The 25,861-nt window shown below is 41.4% G+C and overlaps 2 protein-coding genes across 3 annotated transcripts in view; one reads left to right on the forward strand and one right to left on the reverse strand.

The window, feature by feature from the left end:
• hid1b (HID1 domain containing b) overlaps window positions 1-1,348 on the reverse strand; it is a 24,873-nt gene extending 23,525 nt beyond the window's left edge. Inside the window, exon 1 of the mRNA XM_050059346.1 lies at window positions 1,195-1,348. Within this exon, the coding sequence (XP_049915303.1) occupies window positions 1,195-1,260 (66 nt within the window). The 5' untranslated portion in view covers window positions 1,261-1,348. The remainder of the gene's footprint in view (window positions 1-1,194) is intronic.
• Window positions 1-15,441, forward strand: part of plaub (plasminogen activator, urokinase b) — a 396,726-nt gene extending 381,285 nt beyond the window's left edge. The window contains exons 2-12 of one of the 2 annotated variants that reach the window (XM_050059439.1): window positions 3,015-3,073; window positions 6,002-6,158; window positions 6,246-6,350; window positions 6,437-6,590; window positions 9,018-9,115; window positions 9,206-9,247; window positions 9,546-9,744; window positions 9,839-9,990; window positions 10,071-10,211; window positions 11,915-12,063; window positions 12,149-15,441. In XM_050059439.1, coding sequence (XP_049915396.1) covers window positions 3,062-3,073; window positions 6,002-6,158; window positions 6,246-6,350; window positions 6,437-6,590; window positions 9,018-9,115; window positions 9,206-9,247; window positions 9,546-9,744; window positions 9,839-9,990; window positions 10,071-10,211; window positions 11,915-12,063; window positions 12,149-12,343 — 1,404 coding nt within the window. In that variant the 5' untranslated portion in view covers window positions 3,015-3,061 and the 3' untranslated portion in view covers window positions 12,344-15,441. Of the gene's footprint in view, window positions 1-3,014; window positions 3,074-5,722; window positions 5,922-6,001; window positions 6,159-6,245; window positions 6,351-6,436; window positions 6,591-9,017; window positions 9,116-9,205; window positions 9,248-9,545; window positions 9,745-9,838; window positions 9,991-10,070; window positions 10,212-11,914; window positions 12,064-12,148 lie in introns of those variants that run through there. The other variant, XM_050059438.1, reaches the window with a different exon arrangement.
• The last annotated feature ends 10,420 nt before the right edge of the window (window positions 15,442-25,861 follow it).

Below are 25,861 nucleotides of genomic sequence, written 5' to 3' on the forward strand. Positions count from 1 at the left end.
GCTTCAGGCGCTGGTCTCGCGCAAGCAAGAGCAGTATGGAGATATTTTGTGGTTTCAATTATGTGTTTTTGGACGTTTGAATCTGGGGCGCCGTCAGCCTCCATTAGGTGGAGTTGTGTTGCTACCTCCTCTCCCCTTGGATCTCTGCAAGTGATGTGAGGACTCTAAAACTTCACCTGAGCCTCCCTCGGCATATGGGTGAGTAGATAATGGCTGCATTTTCAGTTCTGGGTGCACTATCCCTTTAATGACTTGGTGCTTTTGTTTTGGAGACGAAGAGACCTCTGTGGATAATTCAGCCACAGGTAAAAACCTCCTGAACGATGAACACTGAAAGGATTCTAATCAGGAGATGTGTCAGCTGGTTACAATCTGCAGTCCTCACCGGACGCCATGAAATGTCCCTAAATCTGACACACTGGACCTTTAAGTTTTACTTTCAGATTTTAAAACCTGCACACATAAGGTTCTGACACCATGAGGAGTGGATGTAAGATTGTAAAAACCCACTTTAAGGCAGCAACTAATGATACTTTTCATTTTCAGTTCATCTGTCAGTTATTTTCTGAGTTAATTTGTTTTAAAACATCAGAAATTAGTTTTCAAAAATGCCCAAAGCGCCAACTTTAAATATCTCCTCCCAAACCCAAAGACACTGAGGTTCACTAGTATGAACAAATATTAAATATTGTTTGGGAAGTGACTCCAGAGATGAACCTATTATCACAACATTCAGCAGCTCCTGTACATTCAAATCCACTTTATCTGGTTAGTTCCACCTTAAATGCACCTGCCAGGGAGACATGTCTGCTGCTGCAGGTGAAACTGACTAAATTCAACATGTTTAAAGTCACATGTTGCAAAATAAACACGTCATGTGGAGCACTGAGGTCATCAATGGCCCAACTGACTGTTTACAGTGTTTTTAAACAGAAACAAATGTTCAGGAAAATCACCATTAATTCAAATACTGAGAATAATGTGAATATTTCAGGAGATGTTTCTGTGTGTTGTCTGTAAACCCTCATGAATAAAGTGGCTGCAGTGTCGTCCTGTCGGCTCTGTGTCATCTGGGCAGCAGTTGACTCCACCATCTGGCACTTTGACTTTATCTCCACAGCCTCAGTTTAACCCACAAAGCGACGCGCTCACCGTGTTTCTGTGTTTCCTCAGACTTTAGATGTAAAAACTCACCTGAGTTTTAGTTGTGAGCTGAATCACCGCTTTCCTGAAGTGAAGCTTGGTGTCGGCGTTTCCCATGTTGTGTCACAAAGCACCTGCAGCCCGTCTGGATCCGTGTTAACACTGAGTCTGAGTGAAGGAGGATAATCTCCTCATCATCTGACAGCCGCTCTGCGCTCAGGATGCGTTCACGGGCCGCTCGGAAACTACACACACAAGAGAATGTACGTCAGAAATAGCTGCTGCTGTTTTTCAGGTTGTAGCTGAGGTCGTTCTGACTTTGTGGCTGTTTATTGTTTTAATGATTTACAATTTCTTTTTAATGATATTCAAACCCACCAACCCATCACCAAAAACGGTCAACCTGCCCATAGAGTGGCTCACAAATCATGAATATACCACACATTATTATTAATCAAAGACAGATATGACGGGGAATAATACATACATTTTTCTAGATGAGAAGAAATTTATATCCAGAGAAAATGGGGAAAATAAAAATAAATAAATACAGAAATAAAATAATATAAAATCAATGAATACAATTTAAAAAATAAAATAAAATAAATAAATGAATAACATTTAAAAAATAAAATAAAAATAAAATAGAATAACTAAATAAATGAATAACATTTAAAACACAATTAAAATAGAATAACTAGATACATGAGTAACATTTAAAAAATAAAATAAACATAAAATAGAATAACTAAATAAATGAATAACATTTAAAAAAATATAATAAAATAAAATAGAATAACTAAATACATGAATAACATTTAAAAAAACACAATAAAATAGAATAACTAGATACATGAGTAACATTTTAAAAAATAAAATAAAACAATTGTGGTTGTGTTTATTAAAAACATCAACAACAAAAACAACCATTTGATGCTCTTGTGCTGCAAATGTGAAACATAAAGGAGAAAAATGTTCAAATGCAACGTGTAAATAATCTTTTTTTTTGTATGTTTATTTAATTTCAATAGGCCTATATACTGACCTACTTCGTATATTCTCAAATAAACAAAACACATGATACTGAGCTCCACAACAAACTCACAAAATAAAAGAAAACAAGTAAATGAAAACAAGCTATAAAAATAAAGAAATAAAAACAGCCTCAGAATAATTCAGATCTACACAGAGTCATAGAAATAATACAATAATAAAATAATATAATAACAATAATGATTGATGATTATTTATGTAGGTTAGTACCCTTCAAAACTAATTTATAAAGTGCTTTACAGGAGAAACACAAAATAAAAAATAAATAAAATTAATTACAATCAGTTAAATTACAGTAAAGAGATTAAATTGCATTCACTAACACTCTGAGATATAGATGGATAAAAGACAGTACAACAAACAAATAGATCTGAAGTAAAAAATAAAAAACTTTAAGTTAAAATGAATAAAAGGCTTTTTAATAAGGAATTGAATTCAAATTGTGTTACTGTTTCTTTAAATATGACCTGAAATAACGTTACACACCGTATTTGTGTTAAACAAACTCTGTGGTTCTACGTCTGCTTCACAAAGTATAAATTCCGACGGCCCCTGAAGGCAGCATAAACCAAGCAGGATCCAGACTGGGCGACTTCCGGGATCCTAAAGTACATATTTACTTTCATCAACGTTACTCATTGGTTCAAAGCGACTTCATTTATAATCAACAATGAGTCAGATGTGACGTGTGAAGATGGGAAAACAATTACATCATCATCATCATCATCATCATCATATTACCTTATGTCATATTAATCAATATCAATCAATATCAATATTAAAAGAAGTTAATGATGGTTTTATTTTCTAATCTCCAGGTACAGATTCTTACAACATGTGACGTCACACAGTGGATGGACCCATCATGACACTTCAGGTACAGTCAGGATAAATGAGCTCTGATGTTCACAGAGCAGTGACATCCAGTGAATCCATCAGAGGCTTCAACACAGCTGTCATCAGTGTTTCTGATAAACTTTAAATGTCATTAATTATTATTTTGGTTTTAATTTAAGTGTTTTACGTTTCAAAGAAAAAAGAAGTCTGTGTGACAGCAAACTGCTGATGGAAGAAAATATTGAATTAATATGAAAAAAGAATTTATAACACTGGTTTTATAGTTAAAATATTCACCTGCTGCAATAATGATAACAATAACAACAACAACAATAATAATAATCATAACAATAATAATAATAACGATAATAATAATAATAATAATGATAACAATAGTAACAATAATGAAAATAATAATGATGCTACTAATAATAATAATGAAAATAATAATAATAATAATAATGATGATAACAATAATAATAATAATAAGAGCAGCATCACCATCAATGATAAAACAATTAAAATAAAGCAATACGTGAACAAATTTCTTCAACATTTTTCAATCAAATTCAGATTTGTTTGTTTCAGTGGCAGCTGTTTGTCACAACTACGAACTAAATGTATGACATCGTCCAGCCTCTAACGCTGCGTGTCTAATATGCAGTTAGTCGACTCAGACGAGTCTCTCTGGGTTTAAATGTGTGGTGGGTGTGTGGAGATGTCTGCAGGAAAACCAACAGAACAGCAGCTGTAAGGGATTACGTTACGTTAGCAGGTGGTGAGCTAGGTATGGATTTAATATACTCTGATATACTAAGCAATATTTATTCCACTGCACTCACCTATTTATATTATTGTTTCACAATGCACTTCATTGCACTTTAATGCTGTCATGTTCATGTTCATCGTCTTGTTAGCTAAAGGTCTGTACTGCACCTGGATTCCTGCGTAACAACATTTGGTTCACTGCATGCTGCTGTATACAGAGAATGACAATAAACTGAACTTGACAGCAGACTGAATGAGGTTTAACGTGACACCCTCTTTGGCCGCAACTTCCTGAAGTAGGTAGTGCACAGAACTTTGTCCGTGTTCACTGGCTCAAATTTATCATCGTGATTAAACCCCAAATACTTCCAAACAGGGGCAAAGCAGGTTTTTCTTTTTTACCAGTCCTGTAACGTTATCCCCAGCACTCCCAGCTCAGCTGCCTGTCCCACCAGCAGAGACTGACCTCTAGTGGAGCGTGCTGTGCACTACAATACATATCCTCAATACAGCATCTCTGTATCAGTTTAATAGAAAGAGAAGTGTAAATACTTTTGACTGTATTAAAATCATACCGTCTGTAAATATCCTCCTGTGAACCAAACTTCTGTTTGGTGCCCATTTCTCTGAGCTATTTGGGATCAGTAGCTGATAAGTATAAAAAACTAAACACTGTCAACGAGAACTAAGTCCCAATGTCCTCAAGTGACACAACAATAAAGTCCCAATGTCCTCAAATGAGACGATAATCAAGTCCCAATGTCCTCAAATGACATAACAATAAAGTCCCAATGTCCTCAAATGACACAACAATAAAGTCCCAATGTCCTCAGATGACACAACAATAAAGTCCCAATGTCCTCAAATGAGACGATAATCAAGTCCCAATGTCCTCTAATGAGACGATAATAAAGTCCCAGTGTCCTCAGATGAGTATGTCCAACAGCTTGTTACTGTTGTTGTGATCAGGTTTTGGACCTTGTCCTCTTTTGTGTTGGGATCAGCTGCAGACTGACTCAGCAGAGGTGGCTGCCATCTTGTTTTTACATGGATCAGTGTATTCTGCTCTTAGTGCCACTAGATGGCACAAAAAAGTGTCCACGAACGAGGACAACAGGGCTGAGTGAAGCAGAATGAAGTCTAAGCAGTAGCTCAGGGGCGGCAGTAGCTCAGTCCATAGGGACTTGGGTTGGGAACCGGAGGGTCGCCTGTTCAAGTCCCCGTCCGGACCAAAAATATGGAGCGTGGACTGGTGGCACCGAACCCCCCAACCGCTCAGAGCGCCTGTCATGGGCAGCCCACTCTGACATCTCTCCACTTAGTGCATGTATAGGTCCAGTTTGTGCATGTGTGTGTTCGGACCTGTGTGTAATTGACAACAGAGTGAAAAATTGAATTTCCCCTCGGGGATTAATAAAGTATATAAAATTAAAATTAAAAATTAAACCCAAAATGTGATGTCCTCATATGAGGACGCAGGGTCTCAGGAGGATATGGGTGTAATACCTTGATACCGCCCACGTCTCTTGAACAGTGTTTTTCTTTGGAAATACCTGAACACACACTTGGTAAGATTTTACGTCACACACGGACCTGTGAGGACTGAAACCATTTCGTCTTCATGCGGTCAGTATTAGCACATCGTACCAGCTACCCAACTGGTGTTGTTGTGGTGTCACTGGGTGTGGACGCCAACATGCTGCAGGTTTATGTGTCCAGACAGTCGTAAATATGTGTCACTGTGTTTTATTACTTCATCAGGTTCTGTTAAATTCACCACACAAACAGCTGCGTGTCCGACCTGACAGCTGAGCTTCAGACATACCACACTTATCGATATGCCTCCTGGATTAACACGTCTTACTCATCCACTCGCCCTGCACGCATTTCTTCACACCAAATCAGAGAGGAGCTCCTCAGCCAATCAGAGCCCTCCCTCCTCCCTGCACACCACAGACAAAACAGAGTCACCCTGAGGACGTTCCCACACAGCTCTCTGCAGGCTCGCTCATGCTGTTGGGATTTCAATCTGTGCAGTGAGGCAGCGAGGCAACATGACAGCGACCACAGGTTTGGGTGTTATAATCTGCACCCTGGCGGCTCTGACGACGACTGACGCTGTGAGGACAGTTTTTATTACCTGGACTTAAATGTTGAATTTAATTTCATGAGATTCATCAGACTTTTTTTTGTACTTCAGGGCTCATTGAAAGAAAAAAGAGGGATGGCATTTTCTTTCTTCTCTTCCTCCGGCTCCTCGTCACCCAGCTCCTCTTTGTCCTCTTTTTCCTCTTCTTCATCCTCTTCCTCTTCGTCCTCTTTTTCCTCTTCCTTCTCCTCCTCCTTTGAAGGTTCAGGTGAGAAACTCTACATTCGTCAGTGCTCTCTGGCCCTTTACATTCACACCAGGCTGTGTTGAACTCTATCATCTCATTTTTCTCCAGCGAGGATCTGTCTTAACGGAGGCAGGTCCATCCCGTCCTTGACCACTGGGGAACACATGTTCTGTTTGTGTCCTGATGGTTTCGAGGGGACAATCTGTGAGACAGGTACAAACCTGAACAAACAAACCAATTTTTTTTTTTTTTTTTTACATTTTTAAAGAAAGCTCCTGCTGCTGCTGCTGTGTCTCCAGTGACAGGTGGTGAATGTTACGATGGTGTTGGACTGTACTACAGAGGCAAAGTGTCCAAATCAGAGAGTGGACGAACATGTGTGGAGTGGGACTCAGACACCAGGCAGCGGTACATGTCTTCAGATGTCAACTCAGGGAGGCACAACTACTGCAGGTAAGATACAGCCTGTAGATATTCAGCTCTACTTAGATGGATTTGAATTGAAACACTTACTGTGTGGGCGGCCGTAGCTCACATGATGGAGACAGTAGCAAATAAACATTTACTCACTGAACTTTAAAGGAACAGTGTGAAAGACTAAGGGGGCTTTAGTGGCATCTAGTGGTGAGGATTGCACATTGCAAACAGCCTAAACTTCTCCTGGTTAAAATTCCTTCTCTGTTCATCGTTATGGAGGTTTTTCGAGAGAGACGAATTATCCGCAGAGGTCTCTTCCTCTCCAAAACAAACAGACCAGGTGATTTAAACCCGTAAAGACAGTGAATAAAACAGTTTAATGAAAGAAATCAGCGTTTTTCCGGCACTGTTTGGCATGTCAGAGACAGACCTTTAGCCTTCACTGGCTTACTTGTGCTCACCTTTTTTCTCTGATGACTTAAGATGCAGACGTTCAAGATGCATTTACCAGGCGCAGAATTATCCACAGAGATCTCCTCTTTTCTAACACAAACAATGTATAGGATCCACACTAAAAATGTATGTACAAACAAAAGCCAAAATTGGCATGTACCAAAAAATATTTGACAGTTTCTGCAATCAGGCTCCACCTCACCATCTGTGTCGCCAATTTCCTGTCTCCAAAATGTTGGTAAGAATGTGTCCAAGTTTCTCCCATCAAGTCTGTTTTTATAGATCACAACTTCTGTGTGGGAAGTGGCGTCAGTGTTGCCAGGTGTACGATAATTATTGTATTTGTACGATAATTTGGCCCTCTGTACAATGTACAATCAATAATCCCGAAAAAAAAAGACCAAATGTACGATAATTTAACCATTTCATGAATGTGTGGTTGTAATCAGTATGCCAGAGTTTTTTCGTGAGCCCTGAAGGCATCTGTTCCCATGTGACATGTTTCCAGCCAATCGCACTTTGCTTAGCGTGAGATACGGGTGACGTTTGTCTCTGAACAATGAGCACGATTGGCTGAATGGTCAGCTGTACCCGCCCCACGAAGCGCTAGGACCCGTCAGGAAGTCGAGCGAGAATGAGATTTAAAACAGAAGAAGAAGAAGAAAAACAGAAGCAAGAAAAATGGAAAAAAGTAAACCAAAAAGTAAACACTAGAGAGACTATATTTGCCTATAGCGCATCAGTAGGATTGTTATTTTGGTTACGACGGATGTACGATAATTTCCCTCAAAATACGATCATTTTGAGTCTCTGGTACGATAATCCTACATTTCCTACCTGGCAATGCTGAGTGGCGTACGCCTCTTTCAGGCCTCGTTTTGTGCGTAGTGTACACACTGTTCCCTGTTGTATTAAACCTGTAAAAACACTGAATGAAGCAGTTGAAATCATTTTTTTTCCAGAGCCTCCATTGCGAAGGGGCTTCTACCTGCTGTGGCCGATGTGAAAATGCAAAAAATGTGATGTCCCTAGCTTGAGCCAGTGTTTGGTTTGTCCGTTTTGGGCTACTGTAGAAACATGGTGGTGCAACAAGGCGATCTCCGTAGATGAAAACCTGCTCCCTCTGTAGATAAAAACAGCTCATTCTAAAGTAATGAAAACACAACACTTATTATTTCCAGGTGATTTTACACTGAAGGAAACATACTTATTATATTGTATTCCATTTCATGTATTTATTTATAACTGCTGATTGAGAAACCGTGTTGTTGGTTTCAAAATACCTGTGGTGCTGTTTATCAATCTAGATAGTTTTGGTGTGAGTTGCAGAGTGTTAGAGATATCAGCCGTAGAGCAGAGTTCACGTTAGCGGGTATGTGCTAACTTTTGGCTGGTATCACGTGTTGTCGTCTAGCAGATGAAAATATCAACAGCCAAAATATCTGATGGGAAATATGTCAAATAAATTAATAAATAAATTCATTAACAGCATATTTTAGAGCCTAATATTGTGTGACCTATTAGATATGTTTTCAAGACAAAAACAACTTTAAGATAACTTTATATAATTTTAATTACAGACGGGTCTATTTACCCACCGAAGCCGTACAGAGTGTGTCCCTGCTCTTCAGAGCTTATGTCGCATCCACGGCGGTCACAGTCTTCCTCTTAGCGTTCTCGGTGTAGTTACGTGAACGGCTCAAGTTCTCTTGGAAGACCTTCAACACACTGCGGGTCTCTTTGTAGAACAGACCAGAGATATGCTTCACTCCGCCATGGCGAGCCCAGTGGTGGATAGCGGGCTTGGTGATTTAGGGTGACACTTGGTGCACTCCTTTGCCTCTGCCACTAAACCTCTGATTAGTCACTGCTTCTTCATTTAACCTAATTTTAAGTTATTTATTTGAAGTGTTTTATTGCCATTTAAATGTCGGCTGTTATATGGCTCTGTAAAACATGTGTCTGGTAGTTGTTCTAATTCTGGAGTATTAATGTTGATGTGTTTTTCAGGAATCTTCACTACAAACGGCGTCCGTGGTGTTACGTGTGGAAAAGACAGAAGCTGATGTGGGAGTATTGTGGTATTCCACGTTGTGGTTCCGACTCGCGTGAGTGCATTCTCTGTCTTTACAGTCTTCCAAGAAAATCTGAGCCAAATTGCATGTTTCATCAGTGTTAAACACTCTGTGATCTTGTAGCTCCTGCCCCACCCACGCCTGCACCCACTGAGCCTGAGCCAGGTAACTTCTCTGCCTCACTCAACTCAGTTGTGGCTCAATGGTTTCCCTGTGAGATGCTTCAAAATGTTCTTGTCTAGCCGTTCTATGGTGTGACGGCGCTGTGGTTAAGGTCGGGTTAGGTTTATGCACTACAAACACGGAGTTAGGGTGAGGAGAAGATAAGGATTTAGGTTGAAGTGATCACTTTAAAACATGAACTTGAATCTGGGGAAACCATCTGGACACGACCATTAAACTCACTGTATCACATTTTCGTACTTTTCCCCCTCGACTGTCTCTAACTGTGTGTCACCCCCAGCTGCAGAGTCCACATGTGGCCAGCGCTCCAGGAGAAAGCTCGTGAAGATCGTGGGAGGAACAGTTGCCACTGTGGAATCCCACCCGTGGGTTGCTGCCATATTTTGGCGCAGCAAAACCAAGGAGAAGGTTTTCCGCTGCGGGGGGAGTCTGATCTCAAACTGCTGGGTCCTCTCAGCTGCCCACTGCTTCCCTGACAGGTAGGAAGTGACATCACTTACTGGAACTGCAGCAGGTGCAGGGGAATAAAAGTGACATCAAGTTGACTGGACTTTTCTTGTACATGTGTTTCAGCTCCCACAACAAGCCGCGCCGCTTCTCCGTCGTCCTGGGGAAGAATGTGATGAATGAGACGGACAGCGCTGTGGAGCAAACATTCAAGGTGGAAAAAGTCATCGTCCATGACGGGTTCGACAACAGTGACGGAGACTACAACAATGACATCGGTATGAACACGTCTGTAGATGCTTCAGTGTCGATGACGTTTTGTAACCGAAGCAGTAATTCCTTGATAAATGTCTCGCAGCCCTGCTGAAGCTGAAGGGTAAAAATGGGAAGTGTGCAAAGGAGACCAAGTCTGTGAGGACTGTCTGTCTGCCGCCGCCTCAGCAGAGACTCCAGGCCGGAGCCACCTGTGAGATCGCCGGATATGGGAAAGAAAAACACGGTGAGGAAAGTCCTCTGAATCCAGTTGTCCCGTCTGACTGTGTGGACATAAAGCAGAAAGTACATTAACACCCAGATGTGACAGCTGGACAGAAACCATTAATATTAAAGGAGCAAAACTAAAGGATCTTTCTAAAATTGGTGCCAAAAAAGTTGGTTCTTTATCCTTGAGTCGAGATAATTACACCCCACAGGACACCTGAGCCACATGGAGATCATGAGGGACTGTTGACAGCTACAAAGATCCAGCACATGCACCTTTATTACATCACACAGATTGAATATTATCACTCTGTTAAACAGATATTGTTGGTGGAGCGTTGTAGAGTTACAGGTCAGAGGGCTCCTGCTACACTAACTTGTATGTTCAGAAAGCTGTTATCAGCCATTAAATGGCCACAGTTCTTGATAAGCGGCGACATGTACCTGAGCTGACTTTGTCATCGGGGGGTGGAGGGGAGGGTGGATGACAGACCACTGTCCAAGACCAAAAAATTACAACAGTGGTTGTTTATTAGCAAGACATCAAAGTGTTTCCAGCAAAGTTTGAGCCCCCAGACGTGGATGTTTTGTAGCTACACATCAAAACATTTCCAGTGCCGTTTGTGCCCCTAAATATGGGTGTGTTTTAGTGACACACTGAGGAATTTTCAGCGGCATTTGTGCTTCCAAACGTGGATGTTTTTGGTGACACATCAGTGTTTCCAGCGCCGTTTGTGCCCCTAAACATAGGTGAGTTTTAGTGACAAATCAAGGTATTTCCAGCAGTGTTGCCCCCAAACACGGTGATTTTATGTGATACATCATGCCATTTCCAGTGGTGTTTGTGCCCCCAAACATGGGAGATTTTTGCAACATGTCGTAGCGTTTTCGGCCGCGTTTCTGCCCCCAAACATGGGTATTTTAACGACAGATCACAGCATTTCCAGCGGCGTTTTTTGCCTCTGAATGTGGATGTTTTTTAGTGACACATCAGTGTTTTCAGCGCTGCTTGTGCCCCAAAATGTGGTGGGGTTTTTTTTGCGACACATCAAGGTATTTCCAGCTGGATTTTTGCACCTAAACATGGGTACTTTTTAGTGATACATTATGGCGTTTGCTGCTGCGTTTCTGCCCACAAACATGGGTATTTTTTAACAACAAATCACAGCATTTCAGTGCCATTTGTGCCCCAAAACGAGTGATTTTTAGCAACACATTGCAATGTTTCCAGTGATTTTTAGGGATACTTTGCAGCGTTGCCATCAGTGTTTCCAGCGACAATTTATCCTCCTGAACGTTGACAGTTTTTAACAACATATCGCTGTATTTCCAGCTGCGTTTATGCCATCAAATGCAGGTACTTGAAGCCCAAGACTGATTTTTGTGTCTAAACATAACCACACAGCAACCACAGCGTTAGACCTATCTTTATCCTTGAATTTTTGCCAACAGCCATTAAAGACATGATTATGGATGAACACACTCTCAGTGTATCTATAACACCAATAAACACTATTAACACCTATGTAACAGAGTGAAATTTCAACCTGCAGTGTAACTCCAACCATCAGATAAATGTGGTGGAGGAAAAGTAAAGTGTTATAAAATGGAAACCAGTTCTTTTAAACTGTACCTAAGTGACTGTAATTAGTTTCTGCCTCTAATGACGTGTATTTGATGAACCATAGTAGGTTGTACAGTAACAGCCTTTCTTCTCTGCAGGTTTGTGGTATAAGTCTCAGTTCCTCAGAGAGGCTCAGGTAAACCTCCTCGCAGATGATGTCTGTCGACAGGAGGACTATTATGGAAACTTGATCAGTGATAACATGTTTTGTGCCGGTCGCCCCGACTGGAGCCAGGACGCCTGCGAGGTATTCACGACAAGTCCAAACTCGACCAGCCTTTCACGGATCGGCTTGTTGATTTCCATTAATGCTGCTCGTCTCTCCCCCACAGGGAGACTCAGGAGGGCCTCTGGTGTGCCAGGTCGGCAGCAGGCTCTTCCTGTTTGGAGTCATCAGCTGGGGGGACGGCTGTGCGAAGGAGAATCGACCGGGCGTTTACACCACAGTGACCAATTACAACCAATGGATAGCAGAGAAGACGGGGCTGCCATCCATCGCTGCCGGCTACATGTTCCCTCAGAAGTGAAGCGTGAGGACAAGAACTGTTACTGCTGCTGTTTTCTTATCTCCTCTGTGGCCTTAAAGGACACGGCTGCAATATCTTAGATTTTTCTTAATAAATCAAACGAAAACACCAAAACCAAGAATACCAACAAGTATTGTGTCGATCCATGTTCAAAAAACTACTGACAAGACTCAGTCCTTTTCTTATTTTCATCCCTACCACTTATTAGGAGCACAGTTACAAGAGGTAGTGAATAAATTCTTTCCCTATGAAATTGGAAACCTTTCAAGACACGATATGATACGTCTTAAATGGCGTAACATAAACAGATGCGAATATGAAAGTAACAGTTTTATCACAGTGACATTAGCCATTTATTTGATGGAGATAGTAAAGCATGAACGCTCTCATTTTGTTCACAACACGATCAATCAATCAAATTAATCATGAAATAAAAAAGAACAGCTTCATTACGAGGCCACTAGCGGTGTTCTGTAGTTACGTTAGCAATACTGATTTCAGAGGAGCACTAACAAGTGCGGCAACTTCGCCGTTGGACTGAAGTCTTGTTTCGGGTGTCATGTACCATCAAAGAGAATGCGACAAAGAAATATGTCAAATTGCGGGACTGTCACGCACAAATCAGCAACAGCGATGTAACATTAGCTAGCTAGCTTGTTAGCTACCGAAACATCAGCATGCGACTCACTGTTTGTTTTTGTTATGCTTGTGATAAGGGAAAGGACCATAATACATTCAACATGGTTAAACTAAGATAATACAATCATTATCGTAGTCTTCAAATCTTTATTAACAAAGAAAATATATTTGTGGGTTTCCTTCGTTGCCTCTGCAGAGGTCTCCGATGACTTCTGACTCGGTTTGAAGTGAGCCTCTGAAAAACCTCTGTCCAAAGAGCCATGTAGCCCGAACACTTCACACTCACTGTTGCCAACTCCTCAGTAAGAAAAGTAGCTATTGGTTGTCCTAAAAGTCGCTAGAAGTCGCTAAATGACATCATCGCCTAATTTGCATAATTGTCCATATGCATGTAATTGTAATGGCTGCTGTAGGAGAGAGGAATAACGTCGTGGGAGAGACAAAAAGTGAGTTAAAACCACCCTGAATATGTTTAGAACTACAAATGAACCTTCTTTCAGTGATTTATATTAGACAAAGAAAAGTTTTACATTTAAATCCCGCCCTGACTGTAAACCAGGTCGGGATCAGCCAGTGGTGGTTCTGCGCAAGTGCGATTCACTTGCAGTCTGGACGCGTAGGGGTTAACATCTCCTGCTCTGACCGCTGCTGGGAGGGAGGACTGGGCCGTCTGTGAGTGCTTTGGGGCAGGGGAAGGGCCCACGGTAGCATCCGCTGCTCGTTGAGAAGAATAAGAATGATATGCGCTTCACGTCAGTCTCCAGAAGTCTTCAATAACATCAGAAAAAGTCGCTAGATTTGTTGCTCGTCGCTTTATTGAAAAAGAGTCGCTAGAGGGGTCTGAAAAGTCGCTAAATATAGCGACAAAGTCGCTAAGTTGGCAACACTGTTCACACTGCAGGATCAGGACACCCGACCCTGAGTCGTGACCACAGAGAGGTGGGGGCTAAATGCTAGGAGCATGGGGTTTATTGGGATTACGCCTTATGTTGCTTTTACATTAAATGCGATGTGAATGTTCACGTTGCTTTACTTGCGCAAGTTTGAACACTACAATATTTTGTGTTGACTTGCTTCATACATGCAAATAACTCCCAGAGGATCTTAATGCTGATTTGCTACGCGTTGTGTATTGGTCACTGAATTTCAGATTTTCCTCGAAATTGCGCTACTTGTTTAATTTGCGCCACTTAATTTGTGTCATGTGCGTTGTGTCTATCGCATCAATTCTTGTCTAATCGCATCTTTACATTGACTTTACATGAATTCACTCGCACTAAATTTTTTATTCGCGCCCTGTGTGAGACACAACATCATGCTGTATTCACACCGCAAACCACAACACAACAAAATATCTGTGCTTTTAATGAATGCCTGAGCCTCATTTTAACATCACATTTCTCCGCCCCATTTCAACTCCACGTGCACCCCAATGCACACAAAGCTAGCATAGCGTCCGCTCATCCACCTAAATAACACTGTAACGTTACCACAGCCAGAAACCAAAGCATGTAACATAGTTGACACTTCACCGTGTCATTAGGTTGCTGAAAAAAGTTGAGGCCTGATTTGTAGTACGTCACGCCCGTCCACAGCAACAAGTGTCAGGCATCAGTTTTCATGTCACCGACTTCCATTAAGAACAACATGTAGCCTGTTGCTGTGACGCTTGTAGTGTGAACACAGAATAAGAGTCTACAGCCATGCGAGAACTACTGTGAGGTGCTTACACACAGTGTTGCTTTGAGCTAAATGCTAATGTCAGTATGCTAAAATGTTCATGGTGGCAATGCTAATGTTCAGTTTAATATCGGTATTGTCGTGTTAGCATGCTAATAAGCACTAAACACAAAGTACAGCTGAGGCTACTGGAAATGTTACCTCCCTGCTGCCCACTGGAGCAACAAATGTGGATTCATCCACCACTCAAAGTAGTCCCCAACACATGCACTGTTTCCTTCTCTTTGAGTAGCGTTTAGCAGCCTTTTTAGGAAATTTCCGAGCTTTTTTAAAATGTAAAACTTTACCTTTGTGAGCTGTTTTCAAAGATCTTGAATCCAAAGTGTTAGAGCCACAGACAGGGTAAAGAAAACATAAAGTATTAAGAGATGTACACGTTGTAATGCGTTGTTGGTTTTGGTCTTTTCATGGAATTTGTTAAAAATGAGCGAGATGCATTATATCCATTTCCAACATGTTGCAGACATGCATGCTGCTGTTTAGATTTTTTTGGATGGATTTATTTTTCCCACCATTCCAGGAAGCCACTGGTTTCCATTCAGTAATGAAAAATGATCCGTAGTTAAACTGCGTTAACCTATTTCTTTAAGCTTTGTTTCCTTTACCAAAAGTTTATTTCCATAAAAACAATGTGTCAGGGTATTTTACATGTATACAGCTGTTCTGTGGTATTTGGTATTTCCTGATGATTCTTTCTTATGTAAAAAAAAAAAAAAAAAAAAAAATATTTGGTATTTCCTGATGATTCTTTCTTATGTAAAAAAAAAAAAAAAAAAAAAAAAGATGTTTTATTTACAGATTTATTTTTATATTTTTTAGATTATTTTTTGTAGATTTTCTTCACAATGCTTTTTGTAAATGGGTTTTTGTTCATATTGTTGCCTTCAATTAAGAATTTTTCTACATTTTAAAGGTCGTAAATTAAAAGAAATACAATACTGCACTTCCATAAAGTTGGAGGTAATCACAACTACATATATACTGTTAACTATCATAGTTTGGGGTTAATATATTTGTACTTAATACCTTGCATTCATCTTCACTGTCTTCACGTTCTTAATGCAGATATAGATTTTATTTAACTAGCATGTGCTCATATACATCTCTGATGTTTATCTTGCATAATTTTGTACGTTTTATATTTTGTACATTTCAAATGACACATTGAAAATAACTGTTAAATAAACAAGCTGTGCAAATATGTGTCATGAATAAATCAAAAACTGACTGTAAACATAAATCACGTCGACACTCTGAAAACTTCCCACAAATGATGACACACCCTTTAATTATTTAACGCCTCTGGGTTTCCTAATGATGCTTCGTCAGTATTTTAATAGCCTGAAATGCTGCTTTTACGACGCCGTAAAAATACAAAGAAAAGGCGTAACAGCACAAACAGACAGAGGCAGAACGATTTCATGGAAAACTGGTACAGTACTGGTGATTTACTTTAATATTTTCATTTCATTCAACTTAATATTTCTTCTCTAAAACATCTCAGAGGTAAATACTGAACTTCTTACTACATTTATCAGACAGCTTTAGTTAGTTTATCCTTCCTGTTCAGTGAAAACCATGTATGTATGTGTGCTGAGTGTTTGTGATAAAGTGAAGACTGAAGTGTTCCTTTATGTGCTGAGAGAATTCTCCGCCTCCTTAAGCAACATAAACTCTTTAAAAACCCTCCTGGATCAGCTGAAAAATGCATCATCACAAAGCTGAGAGACCACCTGAGAGACTCCTGCTCTTCCCTCATTTACTCAGTGTTCACTCCTTTATGACATCAAACCATCAGCTGTACCACCTCTGTTGTTCTACCCTTTTCATTTCTACCATTATAGCACCATCTTGTGGTCAAAAACATCAGGAGAGAAACAACAGTTCATCACATCAAGACGATCAAAGTCAAATCTCGCTCTTCATTCTTAAGTCCATGTGACAACAGCGTGTTAATTTATATCTGCGTGTGGTGTAGAGCGGCTGTGATCGAGGAAATGTCTCGCTATAAGTGAAGTTCAGTCTCATCTCACCACATATATTGAGCCACATGGACATTTTAGGACATAAAAAATCTCTGGTGGGAATCAGAGGATCCATGATACAATATTATTGCAATTTTAAATATGTTGCAAAATGTATTGCGATAAAATATACTGTGATTTATTACCTTTTTTCAACTGTAAATGATGTTCCCACAGGAAAACTTTGACAGCATCTGTTTTATCTAATAAGACAAAGTTTTCAGCCTGCTCGTCTCCTGATCATGAAGGGCTCTGTATGTTAAAACAAGGATTTTGAACTGGATCCTAAAGCTGACAGGAAGCCAGTGTAGAGAGGCCAGGACAGGAGTAATGTGGCAGTTTCTGGGTGATTTGGTGAACAGCCTGGCAGCGGCATTCTGCACCAGCTAAAGACGATCTACAGAAGTTTTACTGAGACACATGAAAAGAGAGTTGCAGTAATCCAGACGTGATGACACAAAGGCGTGAATGATCATTTCCAGTTCAGCATGTGATACAACAGATGTCAGTTTTGCAATGTTTTTACGTGGAAAAAGCAAGTACGGGTCAACACATAGATGTGTTTATCAAAGTGCGTGGCCTGGTCAAAAATAACTCAGAGATTACCCAATACAGCTCGCAACCTTAGAACCAGTACAGTCAGGTGCGACAATAAGGACCTCGGTCTTGGCAGCGTTAAGCTGGAGGAAACTTTTGACCATCCCGTCATTAATTGCAGACAAACAGTCATGCAGTATCTAGTGGACAGAAAAAGCAACTGATTATATCATTCTAGTAGGCTGCCCAAAGCTTAATTTGTATTTGTCCCACTTGTAGGAGGCCCCGGGGCAGACCCAGAACACACTGGAGGGATTATTTATCTCATCTGGCCTGGGAACACCTCGGGATCCTCCAGGAGGAGCTGGAGAGTTCTGCTGAGGAGAGGGACGTCTGGGTGCTTTGCTCAGGCTGCTGCCCCCGTGACTCAACTTCAGATAAGCGGTTGAAAATGGATGGATATCACTGAATTGTTTGACTTTATGATCTATGGATACACTGCAGCTTGATTTTTAATGGTGTCCTGTAAAGGGTCCTTGAAAGACGCTTATGAATAAAATCCATTATTATTATTAATGTTATTACTACCTCTAATACTGATGTTACAAAGTGCTTTACGACAGCCGAAATAAAACAGTTATATTAGCATTCTAATGTTTGCTAATTAGCACTAAACACAAAGCACAGCTGAGGCTCATGGGTGTTTGGTTATAAATTAATGTGTTGGACAAAGTTTGACCTGATGATGGCGCTGCATGCAAAGTCAGAGGATCATCAGAGTTACAGCACTTGAACCTGAGGAGGACATGAACTGGGAAACTTCAGTCGAGACCAAAGTGTCGAACCAACCGTCCCAAAGAGCCACGCTGCTGCCTGGTGTTGTGATGTGCAGAGTTAAAAAGAAACAGTCAAATGAGAGGAAGGCATTAGAGAGAGTTTTAAGATCTGATATAGTTAAATATAGTTGGAAGTTAATGTTGAGCACCGTTAGCAGAACTCCTCTGGGGTTAATTGAGCTGTAATTAGTCTGCCTGCTGCAGAACATCCACCACTGTGACCCACTCCCCCCCCTCAGCTCCTTCATCACACACACACACACACACACACACACACACACACACACACACACACACACACACACACAGAGCTAAATTTAACAGGTTGCTTTTTTTATCCAGGAGGAAGCAGCAGTCTCGCTCCTCTCGTTTCCCTCTGAGAGTCTGAATTACTCCACAATCAAACATCCTGGAGGTCGAGGAAGTTCAACAAGTCGTGTTCACATGATCTGATAATTACAGTTCCCACATTACAACACATGGTGATTTAATGTGATGCAATAATTTGTGGTGTTTCTCTAGTTTTAACTTTGGTTAATTTCCCTCAGAAATTTACTGTGTTAATATTGATTCATTTTTATTTATTTATTTTTTTTGCTTGTTTGACAGTTTGATACTTATATCAGTATGATATACTGATAAATATTACTCTAGTTACAATAGTTAGATCTGGTATAGGCAGTTTAATCTTGGCATCACTGGGCAAAAATCCCAAAATAACCTTTGAGCATATTGTAATTAAAGTGGTGTGAGACAAAACCTTTGCTCCTCCTCCTCTTGGCTCTCTTCCCGTGACTGGAGACTTTCTATTAATGCCAATTAATGATGTATCTATGGCCATTAATATTTCTCTTCTCAGTGTCTGTATCCGCTCAGACTAAATATTGTATTTTGTAAAATCTATCTTAAAATACAGGGCGGTATTGTTGTTTTGTTGCGTAGTATCCATGGTGACCTAATGACAGTGTTGGTAATATAACACATAATATAGTAGGTTTTGGCACTAACGCTACCAACGGGACTTTGGGTAATATTACATTTACAATGTCACGTTATGTGTTATCCAATAAGTTCATTTTTCATTCATCCACACTGCTCCACATCCATCAGGAGCTGACCTCCAGTTTGTTTTGTCCACATCCTGGTCATCGACACATCTGGGTGATGTCAGTATATGTTCCTGAGCATTTACATTCCTCTGAGCTATTTGGGATCAATAGGACCTGATTAGTATTAAAAACTAAACACTGACAATGATAATAAAGTCTCAACATCTTCAAACAAGTACTTTCTAATTAACAGCGTCTTAGCTTGTTGCTGTTGCTAAAGTTGGTCAAATTTGTTGCCATATCAAACTGCAAACATTAGTAATCATAAATAAACAAGTTTCAACCATTAAATGTGATCAGGTTTTAGACCTTGTCCACTTTTGTCTCGGGATCAGCTGCAGACTGACTCGGCAGAGATGGCTGCCATCTTGTTTTTACATGTGTATTGTGCTCTTACTGCCACTGGATGGAATATAAGGTCAAGTGAACCCAAAATGTGATGTCCAAATATGAGGACACAGGGTCTCAGGAGGTTAAGTTGGATGTGTTTCCATTCACGTTCCCGGCAACCACAGAGCGACGCCTGCACACAGTCCTGCTCTTATACACAACTCTGTCTGTGGTGCTGCTGTAGCTGAGCGACACACTGGGAACCAGCAGGTGGGTCTTCCTGCTCTGTAGTATTAATTTGTGTTTGTCATAGTGACTTAATCACATGGCATTCTGTTTCCTGTGCTAACCTTAACATTTGTTTATTGTGTTTCATGTCATAGGATCACAAATATTGATCCATATCTGATAATTATCAGACTTTGATCCATATTCATTTATTTTAAAGGTCTAGGCTGTTTAATTGTTTTATATCATCACACTATTATCAATATCAGCAGGTGATTTTAATACAAAGTAGTAACCACTGTGTGTGAACACATGAATGTGTCAGACCTGATTACCTGCTGTGAAACAACACGACCCTCATCCATTTAAAATCAACATCAGTCCTTCTGAGCTCATTTTGGTGAAAGTATCTCAAAAGTAGTGCAATAAGTAATAGATTACTCTACACAGAGAGTAAAGCTGTAAAGTAACGTATTACTAATAATTAATTAATTACCAATAACTACTAATATGTAATATATTACATTTTGAGAGCAACTTGCCCGACACTGCCTTATGAGTCACATGACTGATGGGCTGTGAAGTGACAGGAAACAACCTCAGGCACGCTGATGATTTTAACTTTTAAAGACACGGAGACGCCTTCATCTCTTCAAGCCTGGATCACTGCAGCAGCCTCTTTTCTTGCCTGAATCATAAATCTGTTGTTCGACTTCAGACCGTTCAGAATTCAGCTGCCAGAGACGTGAACACGTGACTCCAGTTTTAGCCTCACTGGCTCCCAGTTTGTTTTACAACAGGTTTTAAGGGTTTACTAATTATTTTTTAGGCTCTTCATGGTCTCTCCCCAGCTACATCTCCAACCTCTGAGTGCTGTACACGCCAGGATGTACTCTGACGTCCTCGGGCAGCAGAGGTCTTTTGTCTGTTTCAGAGAGCCGGCTGAAAACTAAAGGGGACAGAGGGTTTGCTGTCAGGGCCTCGAGACCCTGGAACAGTCTGCCCAAGGAAATCAGGTCGGCCGAGTCTGTGATCTCTTTTAAGTCCCTTCTTAAAGCATACTTCTATCGGAGAGTCTTTGCTGATTTTACCTGAGTTTTAAACTGTCTTTTATTTCCTCTGTTTTCATACACTAAAGTGTTTTTATCAGTTCTTTTAAAAGTTGTTGTTTTCATGTCTTGTCTGTTTTGTAAAGCGCTTTATAAATAAAGATTATTGTTGTTATTGAGGCAAGATGTGTTAATAAACTGTAGAGGAGTTGAGCAACATGTTTTAATTAATTATGATCGTAAAGTGCTTCTTTAAAATATCTGAAATATTTGTTATTTCAACCAAATGAATTTCTGTTACAAAAGGATATTTCCCCTGTTGACCAGCAGATGGCAGCAGAAGCACAATGAACAAGCACCTGACTGTGTCCATGAGTTCCTGCTGTGGCACACACACACACACACACACACACACACACACACACACACACACACACACACACACACACAGAGAGTTCATCAGTGGATGTTGCCTCAGAAGAGCTACAGATGCTGCTTCATGTTTACTCCTGTCTCCGCGTCCACCAATCAGAGCCCAGGGCCCTTGAAGCCTCTGTGATGCATTAAGTCATTGGGTTTTCCATGTGTCAGTCCTGCCAGTTCGAGATAACAGTTACACCTGACAAATGACGACTCCATCTCTGCACGATGCTCCTCTGAGAGCGTTTTGTTGAAGCCGATGAAGCGTATGAAATGACACAAGATTAAAGTCAGGGGCCCGTTGGCAGCTGTCGAAGCATCGCGTGCATCAAACATAATTCATCAGAGAGTAATTTTAGGCTCTGAGAGAGTCTGAAAGTCAATTTGAGAGATATTCTATGACTCTATCGTTTCAGGAGGTAACGCTCAGAGGTATCAGATCAAGACTAACCTGAGTCATGTTTGAGATACCGTCTGCTGCACTGAAAAAACTTCCTGCTACCCACGAAGGAAAGAGCAGGAGTCCCTCGAGCAGGAAATGACATCATAGGTGCGTGCTCATTGGCCGGGCAGTGCAGGAATGTTGAAAGTGGCCTGCTGGGTGAGAGCGGTAACCAGACGCCGCAGGCTGGAGGTCACCACACATGGGAATATTTGAACTTCAGACAGAAGAATTCATTAGAGCGTGTGTGCGGCGGGCAGGTGGCTACGGGATGAACAACATGGATGCACCTGAAATAGAAACGCCGTCGTGAGAGAAATGTCACCGCACAAAGCGTCAAACAAGAGGTTGCACTGATTAGACGCTGGGAACTGCAGGGTGCTGCTCTGGCTAATCATCGGAGCTTGAGGATGTGAACGGCCGTGGTGCTCATTCTGTGTTTCCTATGGGCCACAACCCACACATCATGATTCCCTCATTAAGTATGACTCCTACCCACAAGTGTCAACACTTGCAGGGAGGCGGATCGAGAAGCAGTGACCTCAAAACATCTGCTCTTTACAACAACACAGCGCTCCGCTCATCCGCTCAAACGGCCAAACCCCTCATGACAAAACTCCACTGTGTAACCGAGGCAGATAAACCTCTGGGTAGCGGTCATTTTGGAGCACTTTTTCTCTTACTCTCTCTCTCTCTCACACACACACATACACACAATGCCTTCCACATCCTCTCAACTCCCCGCCGCCTTGCCTCGCTGATAGTCCCACACTTTATAAATAGCGTGCGCTTTTAATATGCGCGTGTGTCCAGTGGATAACGTCAGCGCTTTGGGAGAAAGGCTCAAGGAGTGTTTCATTATAAACCTGTACCATTAAAACTTGCTGGCTGGGTCTGGATTTTGGCTCTCACGTCCCCTCTCAAACTTTTATGAGGCCAGTTATGATCCTAAATCGATGCAGGAAACTGAGATGGAGGAGTTGGGTAAGGTAAGCGGTGCCATGACCTCACGAATAAAAGGTAGTGTTGGTGATTGTGTGGCTATTTGCACCATCGCATATTGTACTGTTCAACCTCGAGGCCTGGTGCTGCGGGTACACGTATCTACAGTGAGGTTGTTGGTTGTGTTGGATACGGCATGGTGGACATGGAAGTGCTGCAGGAAGTATTCAGAGCCTTTACTGGAGTACAAATACAAATATCAAAGTGTAAACTTAAAATTCCTGAAAATGTTGCTGATGTAGAAGTACATATCGACCCTTTCAGGGCCGACGTCACGATGACATCATGTGATCAGCTGGAGGTGCAGCTGCCTCTCCCCCACAGGGCTGTAGGCTCCATAGCAGTGTTAAAATGTGTTTGTCTTGTTGTGTTATTGGGAGCCAGAATAGAAGGAGTCATGGCTCAAAACCAGCCGCCACTGCCCGTCAACAAAAACAAAGACAACTATGGTTAAATGTGATAAGACCAAAGGACTGGACGGAGGCCATCATCAAAAATGCTCACATGTGCAGCGCACACTTCATATCAGGTTAGGGAAAAAGTATTTCCTGTTGTAGGGATGAATAAGGTTATGTGTATTAAGGGTTATCATGTCCACCTCATCAGAAACTGGGGAGGGATTAAGAGGAATATTGGATTTCTCTGGAACGCTAACTTTTTAGCACATTAGCTAACGTTAGCTTCCATAGCAAAACAAACAACTGTGGTCCTCCTTTGTAAGATTGGCTTCCTGTGACATCATCCATCCACTGAGTGAGAGCATACGGGTCGGCCAGTCTGGTCCCGTTGGTCAGTGTTTACTTATTCAAGTAACACTGGCGGTCCCGGAGAGTGAGTGACCTGACATGGTGCGTTGGTAAATTCAGTCTGATGCTCTACACTAAAATGAACGCTACATTCAGACAGCGCTCCCAATTTATGAAAGGTCCAGTTTGTGTCAGAGTGCGCTCAGACACCCAGAATGAGTATTTCTGAACGCACCACTCACATCATCTTCCTCCATTGTCTAAAACAAGACAGCAGAAGTTGTTAGCTAGTGCTAGCTAATGTCTGTGGTGAATTGTTTTGCCTCCAGCTAAGCCCCGCCCACCAAAAACTTCATACTGTTTACTAACAGTCTATCATCAGCAAACTGTTCTTAAAGTCAAAGTTCAGAGATTAAAACGGCATGTTTTATCTTGTGTTTCTAGAGTTGTATTTTTGCAGACTTGTAAGGAATTGTTAAATGTTTTATTTCTTAAATGGAGTTTGGTGTAATATTTTCCACCACGAGCATGATGGGAAATAATCTCCAAAGGAATCTAGCTGTAGTCTTGTAAACAGTAACCCTGCAGGATCCCCAGTCTTTACAAATCTTAGAGTGTGTAATCAAAACCTCACATTGTCTTTCGGTATGAGAGGGTGTCAGACTTTCAGAGGCTTGCTGGCAGTTGTTGATTTGTGATTTTGGGCTACAAACTGTAAAAACAGTTGACTCGATTATGAACTTTAAAAAGGGCCATGAGTCCGTCACTTGTCACTGAAAGACATCACTTCAATCCTCACATTGTCATTTATCTCAAATCTAATACGCTGGAGTAGAGCCAGAAAATAAAATAATCCATCTCTGTCCAAATACTCACAGACCAAACTGCACTGCCGAGGTGATGTAACATCTGAACTGTCTCTCTGACCAAGTTCAAAGGTCACAAAGGTCAAGCATCGAGGCATGCAGGTGCTTCAGAGCACTGCAAGAGGAAGTAAAGAGGGAAAAGCAGAGAAATCTGTGAGAGAACCACAATCACGCAAGCTGCGTGTGGTTTCCAGCTCCTTGCCAAGACCTCTCACTCTCTGCGTCCCAGACTTTCTCTCTGAGTTATCCAATCCCCCTGTCATCTCCACTGGCTGCCCTCCCCACTCCCACTCTCGACCGCACACAAATGGTTTGAATAAGAGGTCTGCATGACTGGGCTGTGGCTGCAGATGAAATCCTGAAGAGTGATAGTTTACTTAGCCTAAATACCCCCGATTAGACAAATTGAAACATTGTTGTTATGCGGTGGAAACTCAAGGACCTATTGGCCGAGTCTGTTCACCCCGTTCCGGAAAAGGTTGTGCTTGCGGACTTTCGTCATGCGAAAACCACAAGATCTGGTACAAGTGGAAAAAACAAAACAAAACCAACTGCAAAAAAAAGCTGCAACAAAATCAACTAAAATGCTCCAGCAAAACAGAAACTGTAAAAGATAAAATGAATATTGTCACATCGAGATGATTCACAGAGGAGGCAGGCACACGCGACTCAGGCTTCTGTAACTACTGAAAAACATGTCCAACCACAAACGTTCTGTCTTGACTTATGGTATGCCTCATGATGTCACATTTTCCCCTCATTTTGATCGTCTCCAGGTTCACAAACAGGGGCTGCAGCGATGTGCTGCCCTGAATTGATCACAACTTCAATGCTCCTCTAGAAAATAAAGAAACCAATCAGAGCGTCGCCCTTAATGGAGACATAATTCAAATACAACCTAAATGTCTCGACTTCCGACTCCTACAGCGTTAAAAGTCAGCCAACTGTCAAACCTCCTTCATCCCATTGAAAGCTGTGATTTGTAAGGCCGTGGAGACCTTTTTCTTTTAGCTACTTAAATATTACAGCACACACATGTACTGCACATGCACACACTTAGTAATAATACACCAAAATGATTCTAGCAGACTGGAGCTAAACAGCAGTGGAGACTCATAAAAAGGAGCGGTAGCTGCTTCATTCTGCCAGCGGACTCCGTCTGGCCGGGCAGTCTGGTGTCAGTGCTCAGCAGCAGCAACTCTGCAACTGGAAGAATCTGCATCACCAACACAGATAAACATCTGCCTGCTGATCAGTTTCTTAATACATTATGAGTTCAATACTTTGATTAATGGCTAAATACCTGCAAACTCATACAGTCCCATCAGCCTCAGCTGCACTTTTTGTTTACTGCTAAACAGCTAATGTTAGCATGCTCACATGTGAAACTAAGGGCCCAGACACACCAAGCTGATGGTCAGCCGTTGGTCAACGTCGGGCCGTCACAGTGAGCATGTGTCGTCCTGGTTTTGGTGGTGTTTCCCACACTGTTGGCACGAGTTGCCCCGTCTCCTTTTTTTTGGCCAATTCAACACACTGAATCGGTGTCT

Source organism: Epinephelus moara, chromosome 13 (assembly GCF_006386435.1).
Source record: "Epinephelus moara isolate mb chromosome 13, YSFRI_EMoa_1.0, whole genome shotgun sequence".
Classification (NCBI taxonomy): Eukaryota; Metazoa; Chordata; class Actinopteri; order Perciformes; family Serranidae; genus Epinephelus; species Epinephelus moara.